Here is an 18218-nt window from a genome sequence, read left to right as displayed (position 1 = left end):
GGTCAGGGTTAGTCACATGACCTGAGTAACCATAATAATAATAATAATAATAATAATTAGAAAAGCACTCGGAGAGCGCAGACCTCCGCCAAGGCAGATCAGTGTCGTCGTCCCCCCCAGGTCACCACCAAAATTTAATCATTTGTTCCTTGTGCCAGTATCGACATTTCCTGAAAATTTCATCCAAATCCGTCCCTAACTTTTTGAGTTATCTTGTACACAGACAGACAGACAGACAGACAAACCAACGCCGGCAAAAACAGAACCTCCTTGGCGGAGGTAATAATAATAGTAATGGATTAGATTTCTATAGTACTTTTCAAAGCACCCAAAACACTTTACGTTATTGATCCATTATTCATTCTCTCTCACATTCTCCCTCTGGTGGAGTTAAACTACATCTGTATCCACAGGCTGACGGAGGCGTGGCTTCCATTCCGCACCTACGGCCCCGGCCCCTCCCACCACCAAACATTCATACGCATTCATGCACCAGTGTGAGTGACACTGGAGGCAAGGAGGATGAAGTGTCTTGCCCAAGGACACAACGGCACATGACTGGTATAGTGTCATAAGGTGTCACACTGAGTGTTGCATGTGGGCGTGGCCTATTCACAGTCATCATACGATCTGACACTGAAGGTCTGCGCCGCCGCAGCTGTTTCCTGTTGGTTCATTAATGAGCTCGTGTCCGCAGGCAGATCCTCATCATCACCTCTGATTTAACCTCGACAGTTTCAGAAAACACCTCCAGGAAACCAGGAACAGGTCCTGGACTGAACCTAGACCCTGTGTGGTCTGAACCTGGACCTGGACTCTGTAAGGTCTGAATCAGGACCTGGACCCTGTGACATAAACCCCATAAACCTTCTGAACCACATTTTGAGCAGATAAACACTTGAAAACTGAAACTTCCTATCGGACCCAGTGAACATTTGGACACTTTGTAGATGTGTCTCAGTAGCGCCCCCTAAAAACAAAACTGTAGATACTTGTTTTATAAAGATAATTCTGTATGTTGGTTATTGTTGTTGTCATTATCGTCGTTGTCGTTCTAAACTCAGGAGGATGCGATCACACAAACAGTCCAGTGTTTCCCACACAAGTTGTTTATTAAATATTTCCCTTTGAATCCCGACAAGTTAGAAAAGTCAAAGGTCAGCAGACGAATGCAACAGAGAAAATAAATAAAAATAAACAGACGACAGTGTAAACAAAACATTAAAACCTTTGAACATGAATAAAACAAACCCTCTGCAGAGGGCGGGTCCCTTTTATGTCAGTTACTGCCACAATCCTGTAAGCTCCTCCTCCTCATCATGGATTGAGGGCTCAGATGTCACTCCACAGGATGGCCCGCCTACTTTTGTCCACGCTGACGACATATTCTCCAGACAGTGACCAGGAGACGGCGCTGATGGACGAGCTGAAGGAGACGGAGAATGGTCACTAAAACATCTGAAGAACATTTACGTCCATGTTTGAACTTAAAACAATATTTGTAACAAAAATAAACACAAACAAATGAACACGGAAGACGAACCGTACGGACTGGACCTACGGAAGACGAACCGTACGGACCGGACCTACGGAAGACGAACCGTACGGACCGGACCTACGGAAGACGAACCGTACGGACCGGACCTACGGAAGACGAACCGTACGGACCGGACCTACGGAGTATGGACCGGACCTACGGAAGATGAACCGTACGGACCGGACCTACGGAAGACGAACCGTACGGACCGGACCTTACAGAAGACGAACCGTATGGACCGGACCTACGGAAGACGAACCTGCATAAGAGGAAGACTGGATCTGTCTCATTGTGGACGTTACCAACAGCCACAGGTTAAACTCCAACAGACAATAAACAGACACTAAAACCCAGTAAAGCTGACTGGATCACACCAAGTGATCCAGGACCGATCAGCTGGTCCTACCTGTGTTTGTCCGGCAGGCGGGTCTCCAGGTCCCCTTTGGAGACATTCCAGATGTAGACAGCTCCATCTGCTGATCCAGCAGCGACAAAGCAACCATCTGGACTGGAGAGACAAGACTGGGTTAGACAGAAAAAATATGGACCAGGTCCTGAAGGACAAGAATCTGTAGGAGAACCAGGACCTGAGGGGTACCTGAAACCGGAAAGAGGACTAAAAGAGAACCAGGACCTGAAGGACAATTAAAACCTGAAGAAAGAGTAGAACCTGAACCCGAAGGAGAGTGTAGACCCAAGTCCTGATTCAGACCTTGTAATCGGTTTAACTGTTCTATGATGTTTGATGGTCATGGATCCACTAAGACCCGGGTACTTTCAGGTCCTGCACCTGCTTGTTTGGCCACAAAATGATCCAGTGATCCACACAACGGAACTGAGACTGTTTGAGTCACCGAGCGGGGGTCGTCGGGTTTCAGATGCTGCTTCCATTTGGTCGTGTTGGAGACGGTTCCATCCCAGTCCGTCCAGGAAGTCCTGATGTTGAAATGTCAACATGAGGACTTCCTGGACGGACTGAAGACACACTCTGCTCTTCAGATATTACCGTCAAATGACTCTGAAAAGTAAAAAATTTAAAAAGTCTGGACTGATGGATGGGATGGATTTATGTAAATAAAGGTCTAGTACCAAAGTCCAGAGGACCAGGATGTTGGTATGGACTGAAGACTGAACATCTGGAACACGTCTGCACAGAAACAGGAAGTACTCTGATTCATCCACTGGTTCTTGTTTTGAATTCCTCTAAAAGGTCTGGTGGACCTGCAGATCCACCTGGACCCAGTAAGACAACCCCACCGGTTTATCTGTCTGTCTGCTGAACCTGTCTGTCTGTCTGTCTGTCTGCTGAACCTGTCTGTCTGTCTGTCTGCTGAACCTGTCTGTCTGTCTGTCTGTCTGCTGAACCTGTCTGTTTGTTAGACCTGTCTGTCTGTCTGCTCAGGGTCAGGTCTTCTCTCTGGACACTGTCTCCAGAACCAGGTCTGACTGTGGTCTGGATCATGTTCTGAACCGCCTGACATGGGTTCACAGTCCGTGAAGTTGGACTGTAACCAACACACTGAGCGCTCAGCATCCTCCTCCTGCTGCTGTCGTCATGGAAACAGCAGAACACATCCCTCTGTTCTCCATCCCAGTCCAACTGCAGCTCGTTTCATTTACCTTTGATCAGAAAACCTCATCAATCCTCTATCTCTGTCCATCACGAGACTGATATAAAACTGCGTTACCCCGGCAACCAGACCAGCAGCACACCAACATCAAGACCACGCTGATCTCCCCCCCGTCTGAGGACTACAGTACCCATGAGTCTTAGCTGCTGGTGTGAATGTATATGGATGTCAGACCCCAACTGTTTGTATTTATGCGCTTCAGTTCTATTGTATATGTTTAAAACGACGATGAATGAAAACGCTAACTTTACTGGGGGGTAAACTGACCCTTTAGCGCCCCCTGAGTTCATCCGAGGGAACACGGGTTCAGAGGAAAAGAATCGAAGATGAAATGACAGGATTCCTGATGTTTCGTGTACGTGTGTATTAACCCTGTGCCCCCTCGACAGCGCCCCCTCATGATGTCAGATCAATGCTGATAATTTAACCAGGACAGAAGATAAGAGTTTAACAGGTCACTGGTGTCCAGGTGAGTATATTAAACACACTTTAACCCTCCGGTGTCCAGGTGAGTGTATTAAACACACTTTAACCCTCCGGTGTCCAGGTGAGTATATTAAACACACTTTAACCCTCCGGTGTCCAGGTGAGTATATTAAACACACTTTAACCCTCCGGTGTCCAGGTGAGTATATTAAACACACTTTAACCCTCCGGTGTCCAGGTGAGTATATTAAACACACTTTAACCCTCCGGTGTCCAGGTGAGTATATTAAACACACTTTAACCCGCCGGTGTCCAGGTGAGTATATTAAACACACTTTAACCCTCCGGTGTCCAGGTGAGTATATTAAACACACTTTCCACTTCCTGTTATTAAAACTCAGATTGTTTTAATTCAACAGTTGTTCATTTTTGTCTGATTGTTTAAATTCTGATCCATCCACTAAATCCATCCCATAATAAACAGTGTTAAATTCCTACACTAACACCCTTCTACCAAGTGAGTACAAAATGCACACTGACACATTTAACATTTGACCTAGAACCAAAAATAATAATAATATGAACCAGTGTTGGTGTGAATCACTGACAGATGACAGGAGGAATGAAGAAAAAGTAAATAATAAACAGAGTTTATATGTAGAATACTGAAAAAGACATTGTGTTTTTTACATCAAAAAATATGGTTTGTTTTCATTAGAAACGTGTCATTTAAAGGGTTAAAATATGACAGTTATTGAGTATTCGATATTTCTGTTTATGGATCAAGTTGATGAAATACAAAAACGTGTCCAAACTGAACAAATATGGGTTTGATTTAAATGTCATTAAACCCAGGTACTGACATTTAAGCCTCACCTGTGTGGAAACACCTGAGTCCTGGGGAGGGGGGGTGGAGTCTAGTTTCCCTCCAATACAATGAAAGGGAATTATGGGATTGACTTTTATTTTATTTTATTTTACCTTTATTTAACCAGGAAAACCTCACTGAGATTAAGAATCTCTTTTTCAAGAGTGTCCTGACATTAGATGAACGGTGTTAGTTTTAGATCGACACATCTGTCCTTCTACAGTATTCTTCTGTTCTGGTGCATTTGTGAACTCACTACAACAAACAGAACGTTGTGTGAACGTTTCATCATCACTTCTGACTGACGTGGTCACATGACGGCGCTCACCTGATCACTGCTTTGGTGCTGTCGCTGCCGCATTTAAATCCATCGGCTCTGAAAAACAAAACGTACAGTTACAACCTGGAGCCGCTGGTTCTGAGGAGGCTGAGTTTATTCGGACCCATGGAGGAGCTTCAGCCTCAGGTGGGCCGTCCCAGAGTCTGTAACAGGAGTAAAAGTCACTGCAGTGGGAGGGTGGGTTCACATTAACCCTAGAAACACTATTGTAACAGTCCTAGATTTGATTTCTTGCAATAAAAGTGTCAGAAAATGTCTTTTTTTTTCCAGTTCTTTTGCACCTTTTTTCCAGGAAGAACTTAACTTTCAATATGTGTCCATTAATTATCGTTATTATATATAATAAATGTTTAAAGCAGTGTATGCCCTGGACAGATCTGCATAGAGATTTACACATATATACAAATATACCAGGGTTTCTGCAGGTATCAGCTAATCAATCAAATCTGATTTAATGCCACTTTAAACACATTTAATGCCCATGTCCACTTATACAGTTTTATATATAGTTTTATATATACATTTACTGTCCACAGGCTTTAACCAGGTTCTCAGTAGTTCCTCCTCCAATCACTTCTGCTAAAACTTGCTTTTTCCCCTTTTTCCCACATTTGCTAATATTCACCATTCCAAGCATCCGGTGTTGTGACTTTGAGTATCAACCATAAACAATAGACAATCAAAGGGTTCCACCTGTCAATCATCACACTATACTACCGATCAAAATGATTAAATGTTTATCTGGACACTGAATTTAATGCTTTTTAATGTCATTTAAGGCAATTTTCACAAAATCTATTTAATGACTTTAAATGCTTTTTAATGACCCGCAGAAACCCTGCATACATACATTTATAAAATATTTACAGATAAAATACAACTATCAATCAACTATAAAACCCACAAAAATACAGAGAAAAACAGTGAAACTGGACAAAACCCCACTAGTAGAACACTCTAAAACAGCACTACTACTGTTATATACAATTATTTACTGAATTCACCACTAAAACACTAATAAAAGTAATACAAATCTTCCATGTCTCTCTCACCGACTGCACTCTGCAGCCCTTTGCTCCGCCCACTTCCACCCCTCCCCCTCAGCCAATGCAGACCTCTACCCTAATGTGTTCTAGACCAATAGAAAGAACCTAATCTCAGATAAAAGATGACGTTTGAATCGTGTCAACAGTGCAAATGGTTCTGTAGTTTCAGTTCATTTGAATGACACACACACACACACACACTCACACACTCACACACACACACACACACACGGTCTTTAAAGGGTTAACATCAGCTGAACACAGCATTCCATATCGCACAAACTCTGCAGAATTCAGGATCTGTCTGAGGACGTTCCATGAGTGTTTGTGCAGTGGATTCAACTGGATGTGATGGAGTACGAGGTCGTTCAGGTGGTCAATATGGACCAACCTCAGAACATGTGGTGGAAAAAACATTTATGACGACATTTAGTGACACCTGCTGGTACAGCTGCACATTTCTGCACCTACAACAGGCCAGGTAGTTCAGCCTCTGCAGGACGTTTGGAGGAGATCAGGGGTGTCAAACATGCGGCCCACGGGCCAAAACTGGCCCGCTAAAAAGGGTCCGATCTGAATGAATTTACAAAAAATTACCCTGAAGATATTAATGATGTCGAACTCATTTTCTTTCATTTTAGTTCAGGTTCTACATTCAAGTGAAATAAAAACATAATAAATTATAAATAATGACTCCAAACTTTCTTCTTGGTTTAATGTGTAAAATGAAAATATATACATTTACAAACTGTCCTTTAACAAAAAAATGTGAATAATCTGAACAAATATGAACACGAAATGTCCGAGGATAACTGAGTGTAATTTTAACAATATTCTGCCTGTTATTAAACGTTTGGTTCTTTTGTAGATCTGATCCATAATGCATATGTGGAAATGATAAGTTCAGGCAGAATATTGTTAAAATTGCACTTATTTTTCTTAAGAAATTTTTCTAGTTTTTTCAGGTTATTCACATCTTTTTTGTTAGTTTGATAGTTTGTAAATAAGTTACTTTTTTGCACTAAAACTAAGAGAAAAACCTGTATTCATCATTATTTCTAGGTTATTCTGTTATTATTTTACTGGTCTGATCCACTAGAGATCAGATTGGGCTGAAAGTGGAACCTGAACTTAAATGAGTTCCGCATCCCTGGTGTAAACGGACCAAACCCTGATCAGGTCCAGATGCAGAGAAACCCTCTGGAACCGGACCCAACAGGACCAGGTGGACCACCAGTAAAGCCGTTAATGTGTCATTTGTTCTATTCTTCTCTGGCGTCCCCACCTGAAACACATGCGCTCCTGGCTCCGCCTCCTCAGGTCGACCAGCTGCAAGCAGTCGTCACGGCAACAGCTGAGCAGCTGGCGGTGATCGGCGCTGATGTCCAACGAGGTGACTTTCCCCTGAGCAGGAAGCTCCTGGACGCAGCTGACCGCCCTGAAGACGTCACAGCGTCGTTACTGACATCCAGAGCAGACACTGAAGACTGTCAGACTGCAACTCCCAGGATGCATTTCAGCAGCCAACATCCACTCACACACACAGCCTCTAATTCTACCACTTATACCCAGTCTGAGGCCTCCTCTCCATGGCAACAGCAGCAGAGGCTCATGGGTAGTGTAGTTGAGTTTGTGAATCAGTTGGAATTTCTCTGTTTTTTTTCTGAGCTTTAACGAACAGAAGATGAAACAGGATCAAACTGACGACAGGAAACAGTGAAGACACCCCAACATCAGACTCACTTCATTAAAGACGGAACAGGAACTCCATCAAAGTCTAAAAGAGGAATGTTACGTGATTTCAATCATGTTTCATTTGAAGAGAAAGAAGAATTAGTCCAATCCATCCTGATGTTCCACCACATCAGGAACCGGATCAATAAACATTATTTATATCTGTTATTAATGAATCTGAATTACTATGATTTCTGATTGGAGGACAGAGCTGTCAATCAAACACCGCAGGAGTGGACAGGGAGCAGTGTGAGCTGAGCTGTTGCTAAGCAACCGATGGAGATTACCACGGCAACGGGTGGAAGGATGAACAGGAGGGGGAGAGATTAGAGCCATAAACGAGAAAAACAGACACATCATTGCCTCAGAGTGAACGAGTGAAGGTGAATGAGTGTGAATGAGTGAAGGTGAATGAGTGAACGAGTGTGAATGAGTGAAGGTGAAAGAGTGTGAATGAGTGAAGGTGAACGAGTGAAGGTGAATGAGTGAACGAGTGAAGGTGAACAAGTGTGAATGAGTGAAGGTGAATGAGTGAACGAATGAAGGTGAACAAGTGTGAATGAGTGAAGGTGAAAGAGTGTGAATGAGTGAAGGTGAACGAGTGAAGGTGAACGAGTGTGAATGAGTGAAGGTGAAAGAGTGTGAACGAGTGTGAATGAGTGAAGGTGAAAGAGTGAAAGTGAGTGAGTGAACGAGTGAAGGTGAACGAGAGTGAATGAGTGAAGGTGAACAAGTGAAGATGAATGAGTGAACAAGTGAAAGAGTGAAGGTGAATGAGTGAACGAGTGAAGGTGAATGAGTGAACGAGTGAAAGAGTGAAGGTGAATGAGTGAACGAGTGAAAGTGAACTAGTGAAGGTGAATGAGTGAACGAGTGAAGGTGAACGAGAGTAAACGAGTGAAGGTGAACTAGTGTGAACGAATGTGAACGAGTGAAGGTGAATGAGTGAAGATGAACGAGAGAGAACAAGTGAAGGTGAACAAGTGAAAGAGTGAAGGTGAACAAGTATGAATGAGTGAAGGTGAATGAGTGAAGGTGAACGAGTGAAATAGTGAACGATTGATGGTGAACGAGTGAAAGAGTGAATGAGTGAAGGTGAACAAGTGAAAGAGTGAAGGTGAACAAGTGAAGGTGAACGAGTGTGAATGAGTGAAGGTGAATGAGTGAAAGAGTGAATGAGTGAAGGTGAACGAATGAAAAAGTAAAGATGAACGAGTGTGAATGAGTGAAGGTGAACGAGTGACTGAGAACGAGTGTGAACAAGTGAAGGTGAACGAGTGAATGAGTGAGTATGAACGAGTGTGAATGAGTGAATACCTGGCGTCCCAGACCCGGATCTTGGAGTCGAAGTGTCCACTGATGATGCTGTTCTCAGAACAGATCAGGTCGCTGCAGTACGACGCCACCTCGACCACCTGAAAACCTGCACACGCAAACGCCTTAAACACACCTCGGATCAGCCAATCAGCAGCCACCGTGCTCTGTCAGGGATCATGTGACTCACAGGCAGCTCTCTGAAGGTCCCACAGTCTGATGGTTCGATCAGCACTTCCTGTCACCACCTGATGTAGACCGCTGAACCGCGCCGCCGTCACCTTCCTGCTGTGACCGGTCAGAGTCAGCTGGACAGGTGGACGTCCACAGATGAGACAGGTAGACCAACAGGTGAGACAGGTGGACGTCCACAGATGAGACAGGTAGACCAACAGGTGAGACAGGTGGACGTCCACAGATGAGACAGGTAGACCAACAGGTGAGACAGGTAGACCAACAGGTGAGACAGGTAGACAACAACAGGTGAGCCCAGTGCATGATGGGATATTTCCCCTTTACCTTGGGAACAGAGTCGTCCAGTCTCCACAACAGAGCCGACTTATCGTACGATGCCGCCAAAATCCTCAGACCCTGAAACATGAACCATGACAGTCTGAGGTCAGACTGGGTCCAGATGTGGACCACATCAGACAGGTGAGTCCTGGTCTTAGATCCACTTTCAGACAGGTTTCATCATATGAGACCAAATCAGAAGGAACAGACATGAAACTGTCCTGTGGAACATTCAACCAGACGTTGGCTGAGGGGTGAAACTGTCCTGAACTTTTCTGATTTGGGTTTAGAACTCATCCTCAGGGGTTTCTGAGGTCAGAGGTTAAATGTTGGACTCACAGTGGGGTCGAAGTCCACGCAGGTGACGCCCTCGGTGCTGCCGTCCAGGGTCGATCTATGGGTCAGCAAACCTGAAGTGATACAAACAGAACATAAACCTGTGGAGCGGATAAAGGTCCAGGTCAGGGTCTGGGTCTGAGTTTGGGACCAGGTCTGGGTCAGGGTCCAGGTTTGGGTCAGGGCAGTGTCCGGGACATGGTTTCCGGTCAGGATATGGGGTCAATGTCCAGGTTCAGGGTCTGGGTCCAGGTCCGAGTTTGGGACCAGGTTCGGGTCAGGGTTTCGGGTCTGGGTCAGGGTCCAGATCAGGGTCCAGGGTCTGGGTCAGGGTGGGTTCTGACCTGCTCGGACATCCCACAGTTTGATGAGTCGGTCGGTTCCTCCGGTCGCCATCAGGTCTGAACTGGAGCTGAACTTCACCGTGTTGATGCCTTGCTCATGGGCGTCCTGACAGAAGAACCACCAGTCAGTTCGTTACACTCGTGTTTACATGTAGTTTTCACTTTGTCCACCAGGGGGAAGCAAAGCTGTAAACATCTGAACACATGTACAGACAGATCTGAAGGATCCTCTATAGACCAGACCGGACTCGCAGAACCGGATCAGAACGGGTCCAGACCAGAACCACATGGACTCACATGACAGTAGGTTTAATATAAAACTATAATAAAAGAGAAACAAACTCCATTAGTATTTGACTAAAGGTGGCTCTTTCATTAATTCTTATTTCATTACATTTACTGTTGATAAAGTAATCATTTTAAATATTTACATAACGTTCTGATTAGGATTTGATCTGTTCTCTGATTTATTTGATCACTGTTTCTATCTTGTATTAATTTTATTTTTCATAGAAGTGGACAGGACTTTCATTGGAGGAGAACTCAAATCATCCAATCACAGTCCATAAATAACTTCTATCAGTGACCAATAGGAACTAGACTGACATCTGGAACCTTTTACATGTTCTAAACCATCAACAGATGGACCAGGAGAAGGAAAGGAACAGTTAGAATATTTTTAAAAATTCATTAAAAATTCATAACAGTTCATGGTCTATTGGTCGATGAGATTAAAAAAAAATGTTATTAAATCATAATATATCAGAATTTTTTCTGCATAAATTAAACCACTTAGGCTCCGCCCACAGCAGGTCTTAATGCACAATTTGGATTTTTTGGAGAAACCCGATTTTTTTGTGTGTTGGTTCATATTCCACATTAAATGCGACTTCTATCAGTTTTGAGTCTGAACTGAATGTGACCCTGAAGTGACCCACATGCACTAAAGAGGTCCTGATGGAATACCAGACCATGCAGACACACACTGTGTTTACAGAAGGAAATATGGTTTTCCTCCGCTCCGACAACAACTGGGACGTTTGTCGCATTTCAATGACATAAAGGTCCGAAAAATGCGACCTGGACGTTCAGACTGAAGTCACATTGGAAAATATCAGATCTGGATCAGATTTAGGACCACATATGAAAGTGGTCTGAGTCAGATAGTCCTGTTCAGACTGTCTGTAACAGATCAGATCCAGGTCACATACGGGTGAAAAAATCAGATTTAGGCCACATGTGTCTGCAGTCTGAATGGAGCCTTAAACTCTGCTCAAAACTATCAAATGTTCATTAATTTTCAGGACTTAAATACAGGATGTTACTTGTTTTATTTAAAACACACAAAATCTGAGATATTTTCCATTTAATATTGACAGATGAGGCATTAGTTTATACCAGAATCTTGGACAAAGATTATCAATAATACTGATTTCATTGGGTCTGAACCCAGTCTGAACCCTGGTCTAAACCCGGTCTGGACCCTGCTCTGAACCCAGTCTGAACCCTGGTCTAAACCCGGTCTGGACCCTGCTCTGAACCCAGTCTGAACCCTGGTCTAAACCCGGTCTGGACCCTGCTCTGAACCCAGTCTGAACCCTGGTCTAAACCCGGTCTGGACCCTGCTCTGGACCCAGTCTGAACCCTGGTCTAAACCCGGTCTGGACCCTGCTCTGAACCCAGTCTGAACCCTGGTCTAAACCCGGTCTGGACCCTGCTCTGAACCCAGTCTGAACCCTGGTCTAAACCCGGTCTGGACCCTGCTCTGAACCCAGTCTGAACCCTGGTCTAAACCCGGTCTGGACCCTGCTCTGGACCCAGTCTGAACCCTGGTCTAAACCCGGTCTGGACCCTGCTCTGAACCCAGTCTGAACCCTGGTCTAAACCCGGTCTGGACCCTGCTCTGAACCCAGTCTGAAACCTGGTCTAAACCCGGTCTGGACCCTGGTCGGGAACCGGTCTGGACCTGGTCTGAACCTGGTCTGTGTGAGGACCAGGTTCTGGAAAACCACGTCATGTTTTAGACATTTTACCAGGACTTGCAACGCTCGAACAGGAAGTCGCGCTGACAGACAGATTCCAACCGGAAACATCCGATCCTCATCCACGCTGCACACAGAGTGGCCCCGCCTCTTCCTGCTGACATCACACATCACATGGTCACTCCTACAGACTGTGATTGGATATAAAACAGGACAGGTGGGCGGACTCACTCAAACAGGCCTTTGATGGACGTGAGGATCCTCGGAGACGTGACGGACGCCGACCTGAGGAGACGGAAGACAGGACAGCGTGAAGACGAAGAGCGGTGTGAAGACCCTGGAAGGTTCTAGTGTGACGTTAACAAGGTTTGGACAGAAAACCCTCCTCAGTTTCAGTAAATGAAGGATGAGCAGATCAAGTCTGACCTGAAGAGGCGGGTGTGTCCTCGGTCTGAGGAGTTGCTGTGATTCGCAGCCTTTGGAGACGTGGATCTGGACGTCGGAGCGCTGGACGAACTGACACAGACACCATCATCATCATCATCATCATCACCATCACCTGTATCTCTGCTTCTTCATCTGAATTTAATTCAACCTGACGCCTTTCCTCAAAACCACAGAACACTAAACTGGAATTAAAACCCAAACTGAAAAAAATCAATAAAAACTCATCACCGTTTCTAAAACTTAACGAGTTGTGGAGCGATATGATTGGACGAGATGATTTGTCATTTACAAGCTCAGTCTCACCTGTCGACGGTGACCTTTGACCCGGTTGCATTCTGCAGTTGCTTCTGCAGGTTCGCTTCACGAGCTCTGATGGAAACATTAAACAGACACACAAACACATGCTAAATCTGTCAGCAGCTAGTATGCTAACAGTGGCTAAAAGTAGTTAATGAGCTAACAGCAGCTAACATTAGCTAGTATGCTAATAGTGGCTAAAAGTACTTTATGGGCTAACAGCAGCTTACATTAGCAAGTATGCTAACAGTGCCTAAAAGTACTAAATGACCTAACAGCAGCTTACATTAGCTAGTATGCTAACAGTGGCTAAAAGTACTAAATGAGCTAACAGCAGCTTACACTAGCTAGTATGCTAACAGTGGCTAAAAGTACTTAATGGAAATACAAAAATAAATATGACATAACAGACACACAAACACATGCTAAATCTGTCTGCAGCTAGTACGCTAACAGTGGCTAAAAGTAGTTAATGAGCTAACAGCAGCTAACATTAGCTAGTATGCTAACAGTGGCTAAAAGTACTTAATGAGCTAACAGGACCTAGCATTAGCTAGTATGCTAACAGTGGCTAAAAGTAGTTAATGAGCTAAAAGCAACTAACATTAGCTAGTACGCTAACAGTGTCTAACAGAACTTAATGAGCTAACAGCAGCTAACATTAGCCAGTATGCTAACAGTGGCTAATCCTGCCTTCATGTGCTATGGGAATTATGGTAAATATTAGTTACAAACTTGACAATTTCACACGAAAGCCCTCTTATGTCATATTTTCCACTGGAAAAAAAATGTTGATCTGTGAGATGAAAATAACCTTTGACCTTTTCAACATGGTGGACAGCAATGAGGGATTCATAGCCAATGATAAACACTGCTTTTATTAACGTTCTGCTGCTGTTAGCTGATGATTTTACATATTTATAATTTACACAATGCGCAAAACAAATGCTTTATCAGATGCATTAATGCATCCAAAACTGTTTTGCTGTAGTAGCAGGTCATGATAAATTGTCTTTCAGCAATTTATCGATACGACAATTCACTACAACAACAAAAACACCTGAACACAACGCACTCGTTACTTTGAATTCACAAGTGGAAAGGATCATCTTCCCGACAGCACCTGAAGGCAGCATAAAAGTAGTTAATGAGCTAACCACAGCTAACATTAGCTAGTAAGCTAGCTGTCACTATTATTAACTAGAGCACAAACGGTGGCTAAGTTTAGCTAATGAGTTGCTAGCAGCTAACGTTAGCTGTGAGTTCAGAGTGAATCTGTCTTAAATGAGAGACATGCAGCTGATCTTCTGGTTCTTCTGCTCCACATGAGCGTCTCCTCGTACCTGGACTTCCTCTCGTTGCGGCTGTTCATGCGGGCGGCGGCCTGTTGTTTCAGATGGATCATGTCCTCCAGCAGGTGTCCTCCTCGTACATTCTCCTCTCTGAGGTTTTGCTCCGCCCCCTTCTGTTGCTCCAGTAGGAGGTCGTACTTCATCTTCAGCACCCCGTTCTCCTCCTGAACCTGCTCCACCCGATCCTGCAGGACCTGCCGAGCGCCAAAGGCCCCTGCCACCCGCTGCTGCTGCTCCGCCAGCCTGAGGGTCGACACAGCAACAGAAACAGGTCAACAAGGCAACAGAAACAGGTCAACACAACAACAAAAAACATGTCAACAGAAACACGTTAACGTAATAAAAGAAACACAGCGAAACAGCAACAGAAACATGTCAACACACCAACAGAAACAAGTCAACACAACAAACATGTCAACACAGCAACAAAAAAATGACCAGCTGAATCAACTGGAACAGTTCCTGTTGACAGACTACAGTTGAAGATGTTTCTAAGTCTACGTTCAGATGCAGGTAAATGTGTCCATATGTGACCTGGATCGGACTGTTACAGACAGTCTGAACAGAACTATCTGACCCAGACCACTGTCATATGTGGTCCTAAATCTGACCCAGAACCACTGTCATATGTGGTCCTAAATCTGACCCAGAACCACTGTCATATGTGGTCCTAAATCTGACCCAGAACCACTGTCATATGTGGTCCTAAATCTGACCCAGAACCACTGTCATATGTGGTCCTAAATCTGACCCAGACCACTGTCATATGTGGTCCTAAATCTGACCCAGAACCACTGTCATATGTGGTCCTAAATCTGACCCAGACCACTGTCATATGTGGTCCTAAATCTGACCCAGAACCACTGTCATATGTGGTCCTAAATTTGATACAGATCTGATATTTTTCAATGTGTCTTCAGTCTGAACGTCCAGGTCACATTTATCCGACCTTTGCATTATTTAAATGGGACAAACGTCACAGTTCTGCGTCTCAGGAGTGTTCCTTCCATAAACACAGTGTGTGTCTGCGTGGGCTCATATTCCATCAGGACCTCTTTAGTGCATGTGGGTCACTTCAGGGTCACATTCAGTTCAGACTTAAAACTGATAGAAGTCGCATTTAAAGTGGAATATGAACCAACACACACATTTTTCTACGTTTCTTGGTTTAACGTATTTCCTGTTTCAGATGCAGGTCAGTTATTGAATGACATTCAAGAAAAGTCAAGACCCTGACTTCAGAAACCGGTTCAGGTTCAGGTTCAGGTTCAGGTTCAGGTTCAGGTGTGACTCACCTGGAATGCTGCTGCTCCAGGACACATTCTTTGATTTTAATCTGCTGCTGCAGCTCCACCACCTGATAGGCCAACTGCAACAAACAAGCACAGAAGAAGAACAACTGCAGGGGCACCACTAGGAAAGCACCCTTAACCTCCTAAGAACCAGGACATGTCACCAAAGTACAAACTGTTTTGTTTTTTATTAAGTAAGTGCCTATATTGGAAACATCATGATGCAACAGTTTTTTCAGATGCAGTTTTTAACATTTTTATGGAATGTCCTTTGTGGTGGACAGTTGTGAAACTCTTGTCCACAGATGTGGACAGTGGGTCCTAGGAGGTTAAACAACCTGTGAACAAAAGTGAAAGGAGCAGGTACACAACAGGTACATGACACCGGTACCAACAGAACTGGGTCCAACAGAACCAGACCCTAACGACCATGAACTGAACAGGTTCTGACCTCTCCAGTGGTTTTCTTCAGCTGGTTGTTCTGGTGGACCAGAGAGGAGATGGACCTGCTGCTGTCGGAGGACGGATGTCTGCACAAACATCACCATCACCACCATCATCATCATCATCATCATCATCCATTATCATCTGGGCCAAAGGTTCAGGTTCGTTACCTGGACGAGCTGCTCAGGAGGCCTTTGGTCAAACTGGTTTTCTCCAACAGCCGAGAGTCTGAGGACAGAGAACACAGTCAGAGGACTACAACCAGAACCAGGACTGCAATCAGAACCAGGACCACAACCAGAACAGTTAGCTGAAGACACGGGTGTTTCATGGTAAAGGACCAGACTTTGAACTAAAACCACTTCACAGACTGGTTCTACTGATAATCCTGTAAAACTCAAACTGAACCGAAACATCTCCGGTTCCACCTGAAGACCAGCGGTACCACCCAGTCCTCACTCCTGAACCAAACCGGTTTGAACTGGTCCAGAGTCCAGAGGTGTTTTCATGTCAGGCTGAAGATGAGTCGTCTGTCAGAGGAAGTGGAACAACATGTGGTTCACATTTTTAGAACAGGAGTCTAAAAATATGCATGAACACAAAAACCTGAGGAACCACCACAGACTGACAGGAACCCCTGAGACCAGGACAGGACCAGATGGACCAGGAGGACAGGACCAGATGGACCAGGACAGGACCAGCTGGACCTCAGGGATGGTCCTTGGTCCACATCTTCAGTCTGATCTGTTTCTGTCCACTTGGACTAAACTGGACTCTGATCCGGACTACAGGACTCATCAGGACCAGAGTCTGGCCCCGGTGCACCTGCTGTAAACTGGGATTCCGTTAGACCGGTTTGGTCCCAGACTGAGGACTGGACTCCAGTAAACCAGTCCAACCAGCAGGTTTTCAGCTGCTTTTGTCCTAAACTCGTTCTGTCTGAACTAAACCGGGTTAAGCCGTCCGGGTTTAGAGTCCGGATCCTGTCCCGGTCCTGACCCTGTCCTTCAGTGTTACTTTCGGTCTGTACTTTCTGTTTTCGAGTCGCGTCTGTCGTGAATCTGGTGGACCGGGTACAACCGGGTACAACCGGGTACAAACGGGTCGTTGTCCTCGTACAGAGGCGGATCAGGTCCTGGAACATCGCGTGCTGGTTCCGGTCTCGGTGCTTCAGCTGTCGGACGATGTCCCTCTTCCAGGTCTCCATGATCCCGGGTCCAGTAGGTCTCCGGGTCCTGGTCCTGGTCCTGGTTTGTTTACGTCAGTGTTCGGTTCAACTTTTCTTCCTCTGATTTGTTTTCCTCCATGTGGGCGGGGCCGCGGATGGAGGCGCGTGCTGTCGTCTGTCGGCCAATCAGCGCCGGCCTCTGCTTCCTGTTTGTACTTGTTCAGGAAGAGAAAGAAGAAGAGATGCGCCTGCAGGCCACGCCCCCCCAGGGCTCACCCTTCTAGTCCAGGGTTGAACCCAGTCCTGAAACCTGCACAGACAAAAGAAACACAGACGACCAAAACAAACAAACAAACAATATTTAAAGAAGAAAAACTGATGAATATTAAAGTTTAAAGTGTATTAACCCTCTGGTATCCGCCCACTGAAGTCCATTAACCAATCTATGCAGAGCAGTTGTAGTGGGAAAATATTTGTTTTTAATTTTTTTTTTTTTTTAAATATTTCATCAACTTGAACCATAAACAAAAATGCCAAATACTCAATAACTTTCATATATTTAACCCTTTAAATTACATGTTTGTAATGTAAACAAACCAAAAACACAATAGTTTTTTTTCCCAATATTCTATATATAAATTGTATTATTTATTTTGTTATTGGTTCCTCCTGTCATCTGTCTGTGATTCACACCAACACTGGTTCACATTATTATTATTTTCAGTTCTAGGTCAAATGTTAAATGTGTCAGTATGTCACTTGGTAGAAGGGTGTTAGTGTAGGAATCCAACACTGTTTATTATGGGATGGTTTTAGTGGATGGATCAGAATTTTAAAAATCAGACAAAAATGAACAACTGTTGAATTCTGACCTAAAATAAATTGTGAATAATAATATGACCTTTGTAGGTCTGTCAAAATGAACATGTTAACTCAGATGAATCCATCCTCCTGATGAATGTCATTATAAATGTGAACTCCATGAACCCTCTACGGCAGAATGACTGAACGTCTGCTCCAACACATTTGGGTCAGTTTGTCCCAGTAAAGTTAGTGTTAACACACATGAACACATGGTCAGTTGATCCAGTAGTGACAGGCAGCAGAACCAACCCATAAAGTTGGATCTCTGGATGGAAATACGAGG

General features: G+C 44.5%; 1 protein-coding gene across 2 annotated transcripts; it reads right to left on the bottom strand.

The window, feature by feature from the left end:
* Nucleotides 1-1089: 1089 nt before the first annotated feature.
* atg16l2 (ATG16 autophagy related 16-like 2 (S. cerevisiae)) lies at nt 1090-17212 on the bottom strand. Of its 2 annotated transcripts, none has more exons than XM_030152390.1 (18): nt 17023-17212; nt 16074-16131; nt 15911-15989; nt 15463-15536; nt 14159-14410; nt 12822-12887; nt 12498-12587; nt 12303-12356; nt 12123-12228; nt 10090-10195; nt 9749-9819; nt 9416-9487; nt 9087-9204; nt 8900-9005; nt 7134-7286; nt 4791-4838; nt 1944-2045; nt 1090-1426 (listed from the first exon to the last, which is right to left on the bottom strand). In XM_030152390.1, the coding sequence occupies exons 1-18, from the start codon at nt 17108-17110 to the stop codon at nt 1333-1335; spliced, it is 1737 nt and encodes a 578-aa protein (XP_030008250.1). In that variant the 5' UTR covers nt 17111-17212; the 3' UTR covers nt 1090-1332. The 2 variants fall into 2 exon arrangements, with proteins under 2 accessions (XP_030008250.1, XP_030008251.1); XM_030152391.1 differs by having other exon boundaries at nt 12123-12225.
* Between the last annotated feature and the right edge of the window lie 1006 nt (nt 17213-18218).

This window comes from Sphaeramia orbicularis, chromosome 13 (assembly GCF_902148855.1).
Source record: "Sphaeramia orbicularis chromosome 13, fSphaOr1.1, whole genome shotgun sequence".
Lineage (NCBI taxonomy): Eukaryota > Metazoa > Chordata > Actinopteri > Kurtiformes > Apogonidae > Sphaeramia > Sphaeramia orbicularis.
The sequence above is the reverse complement of the archived record's forward strand: the minus strand, read 5'-3'. Positions and strand labels throughout refer to the sequence as shown.

Bases quoted from the DNA above. Each gene is read 5' to 3' on its own strand.
- atg16l2 (XM_030152390.1), bottom strand. From the start codon at position 17,110: ATGGAGACCTGGAAGAGGGACATCGTCCGACAGCTGAAGCACCGAGAC. The intron at 14,411-15,462 runs GTGAGTCACACC...GTCGACCCTCAG, and splicing joins CTGGAGCAGCAGCATTCCAG to GCTGGCGGAGCAGCAGCAGC. The intron at 4,839-7,133 runs GTGGGGACGCCA...TTTGTTTTTCAG, and splicing joins CAGGAGCGCATGTGTTTCAG to AGCCGATGGATTTAAATGCG.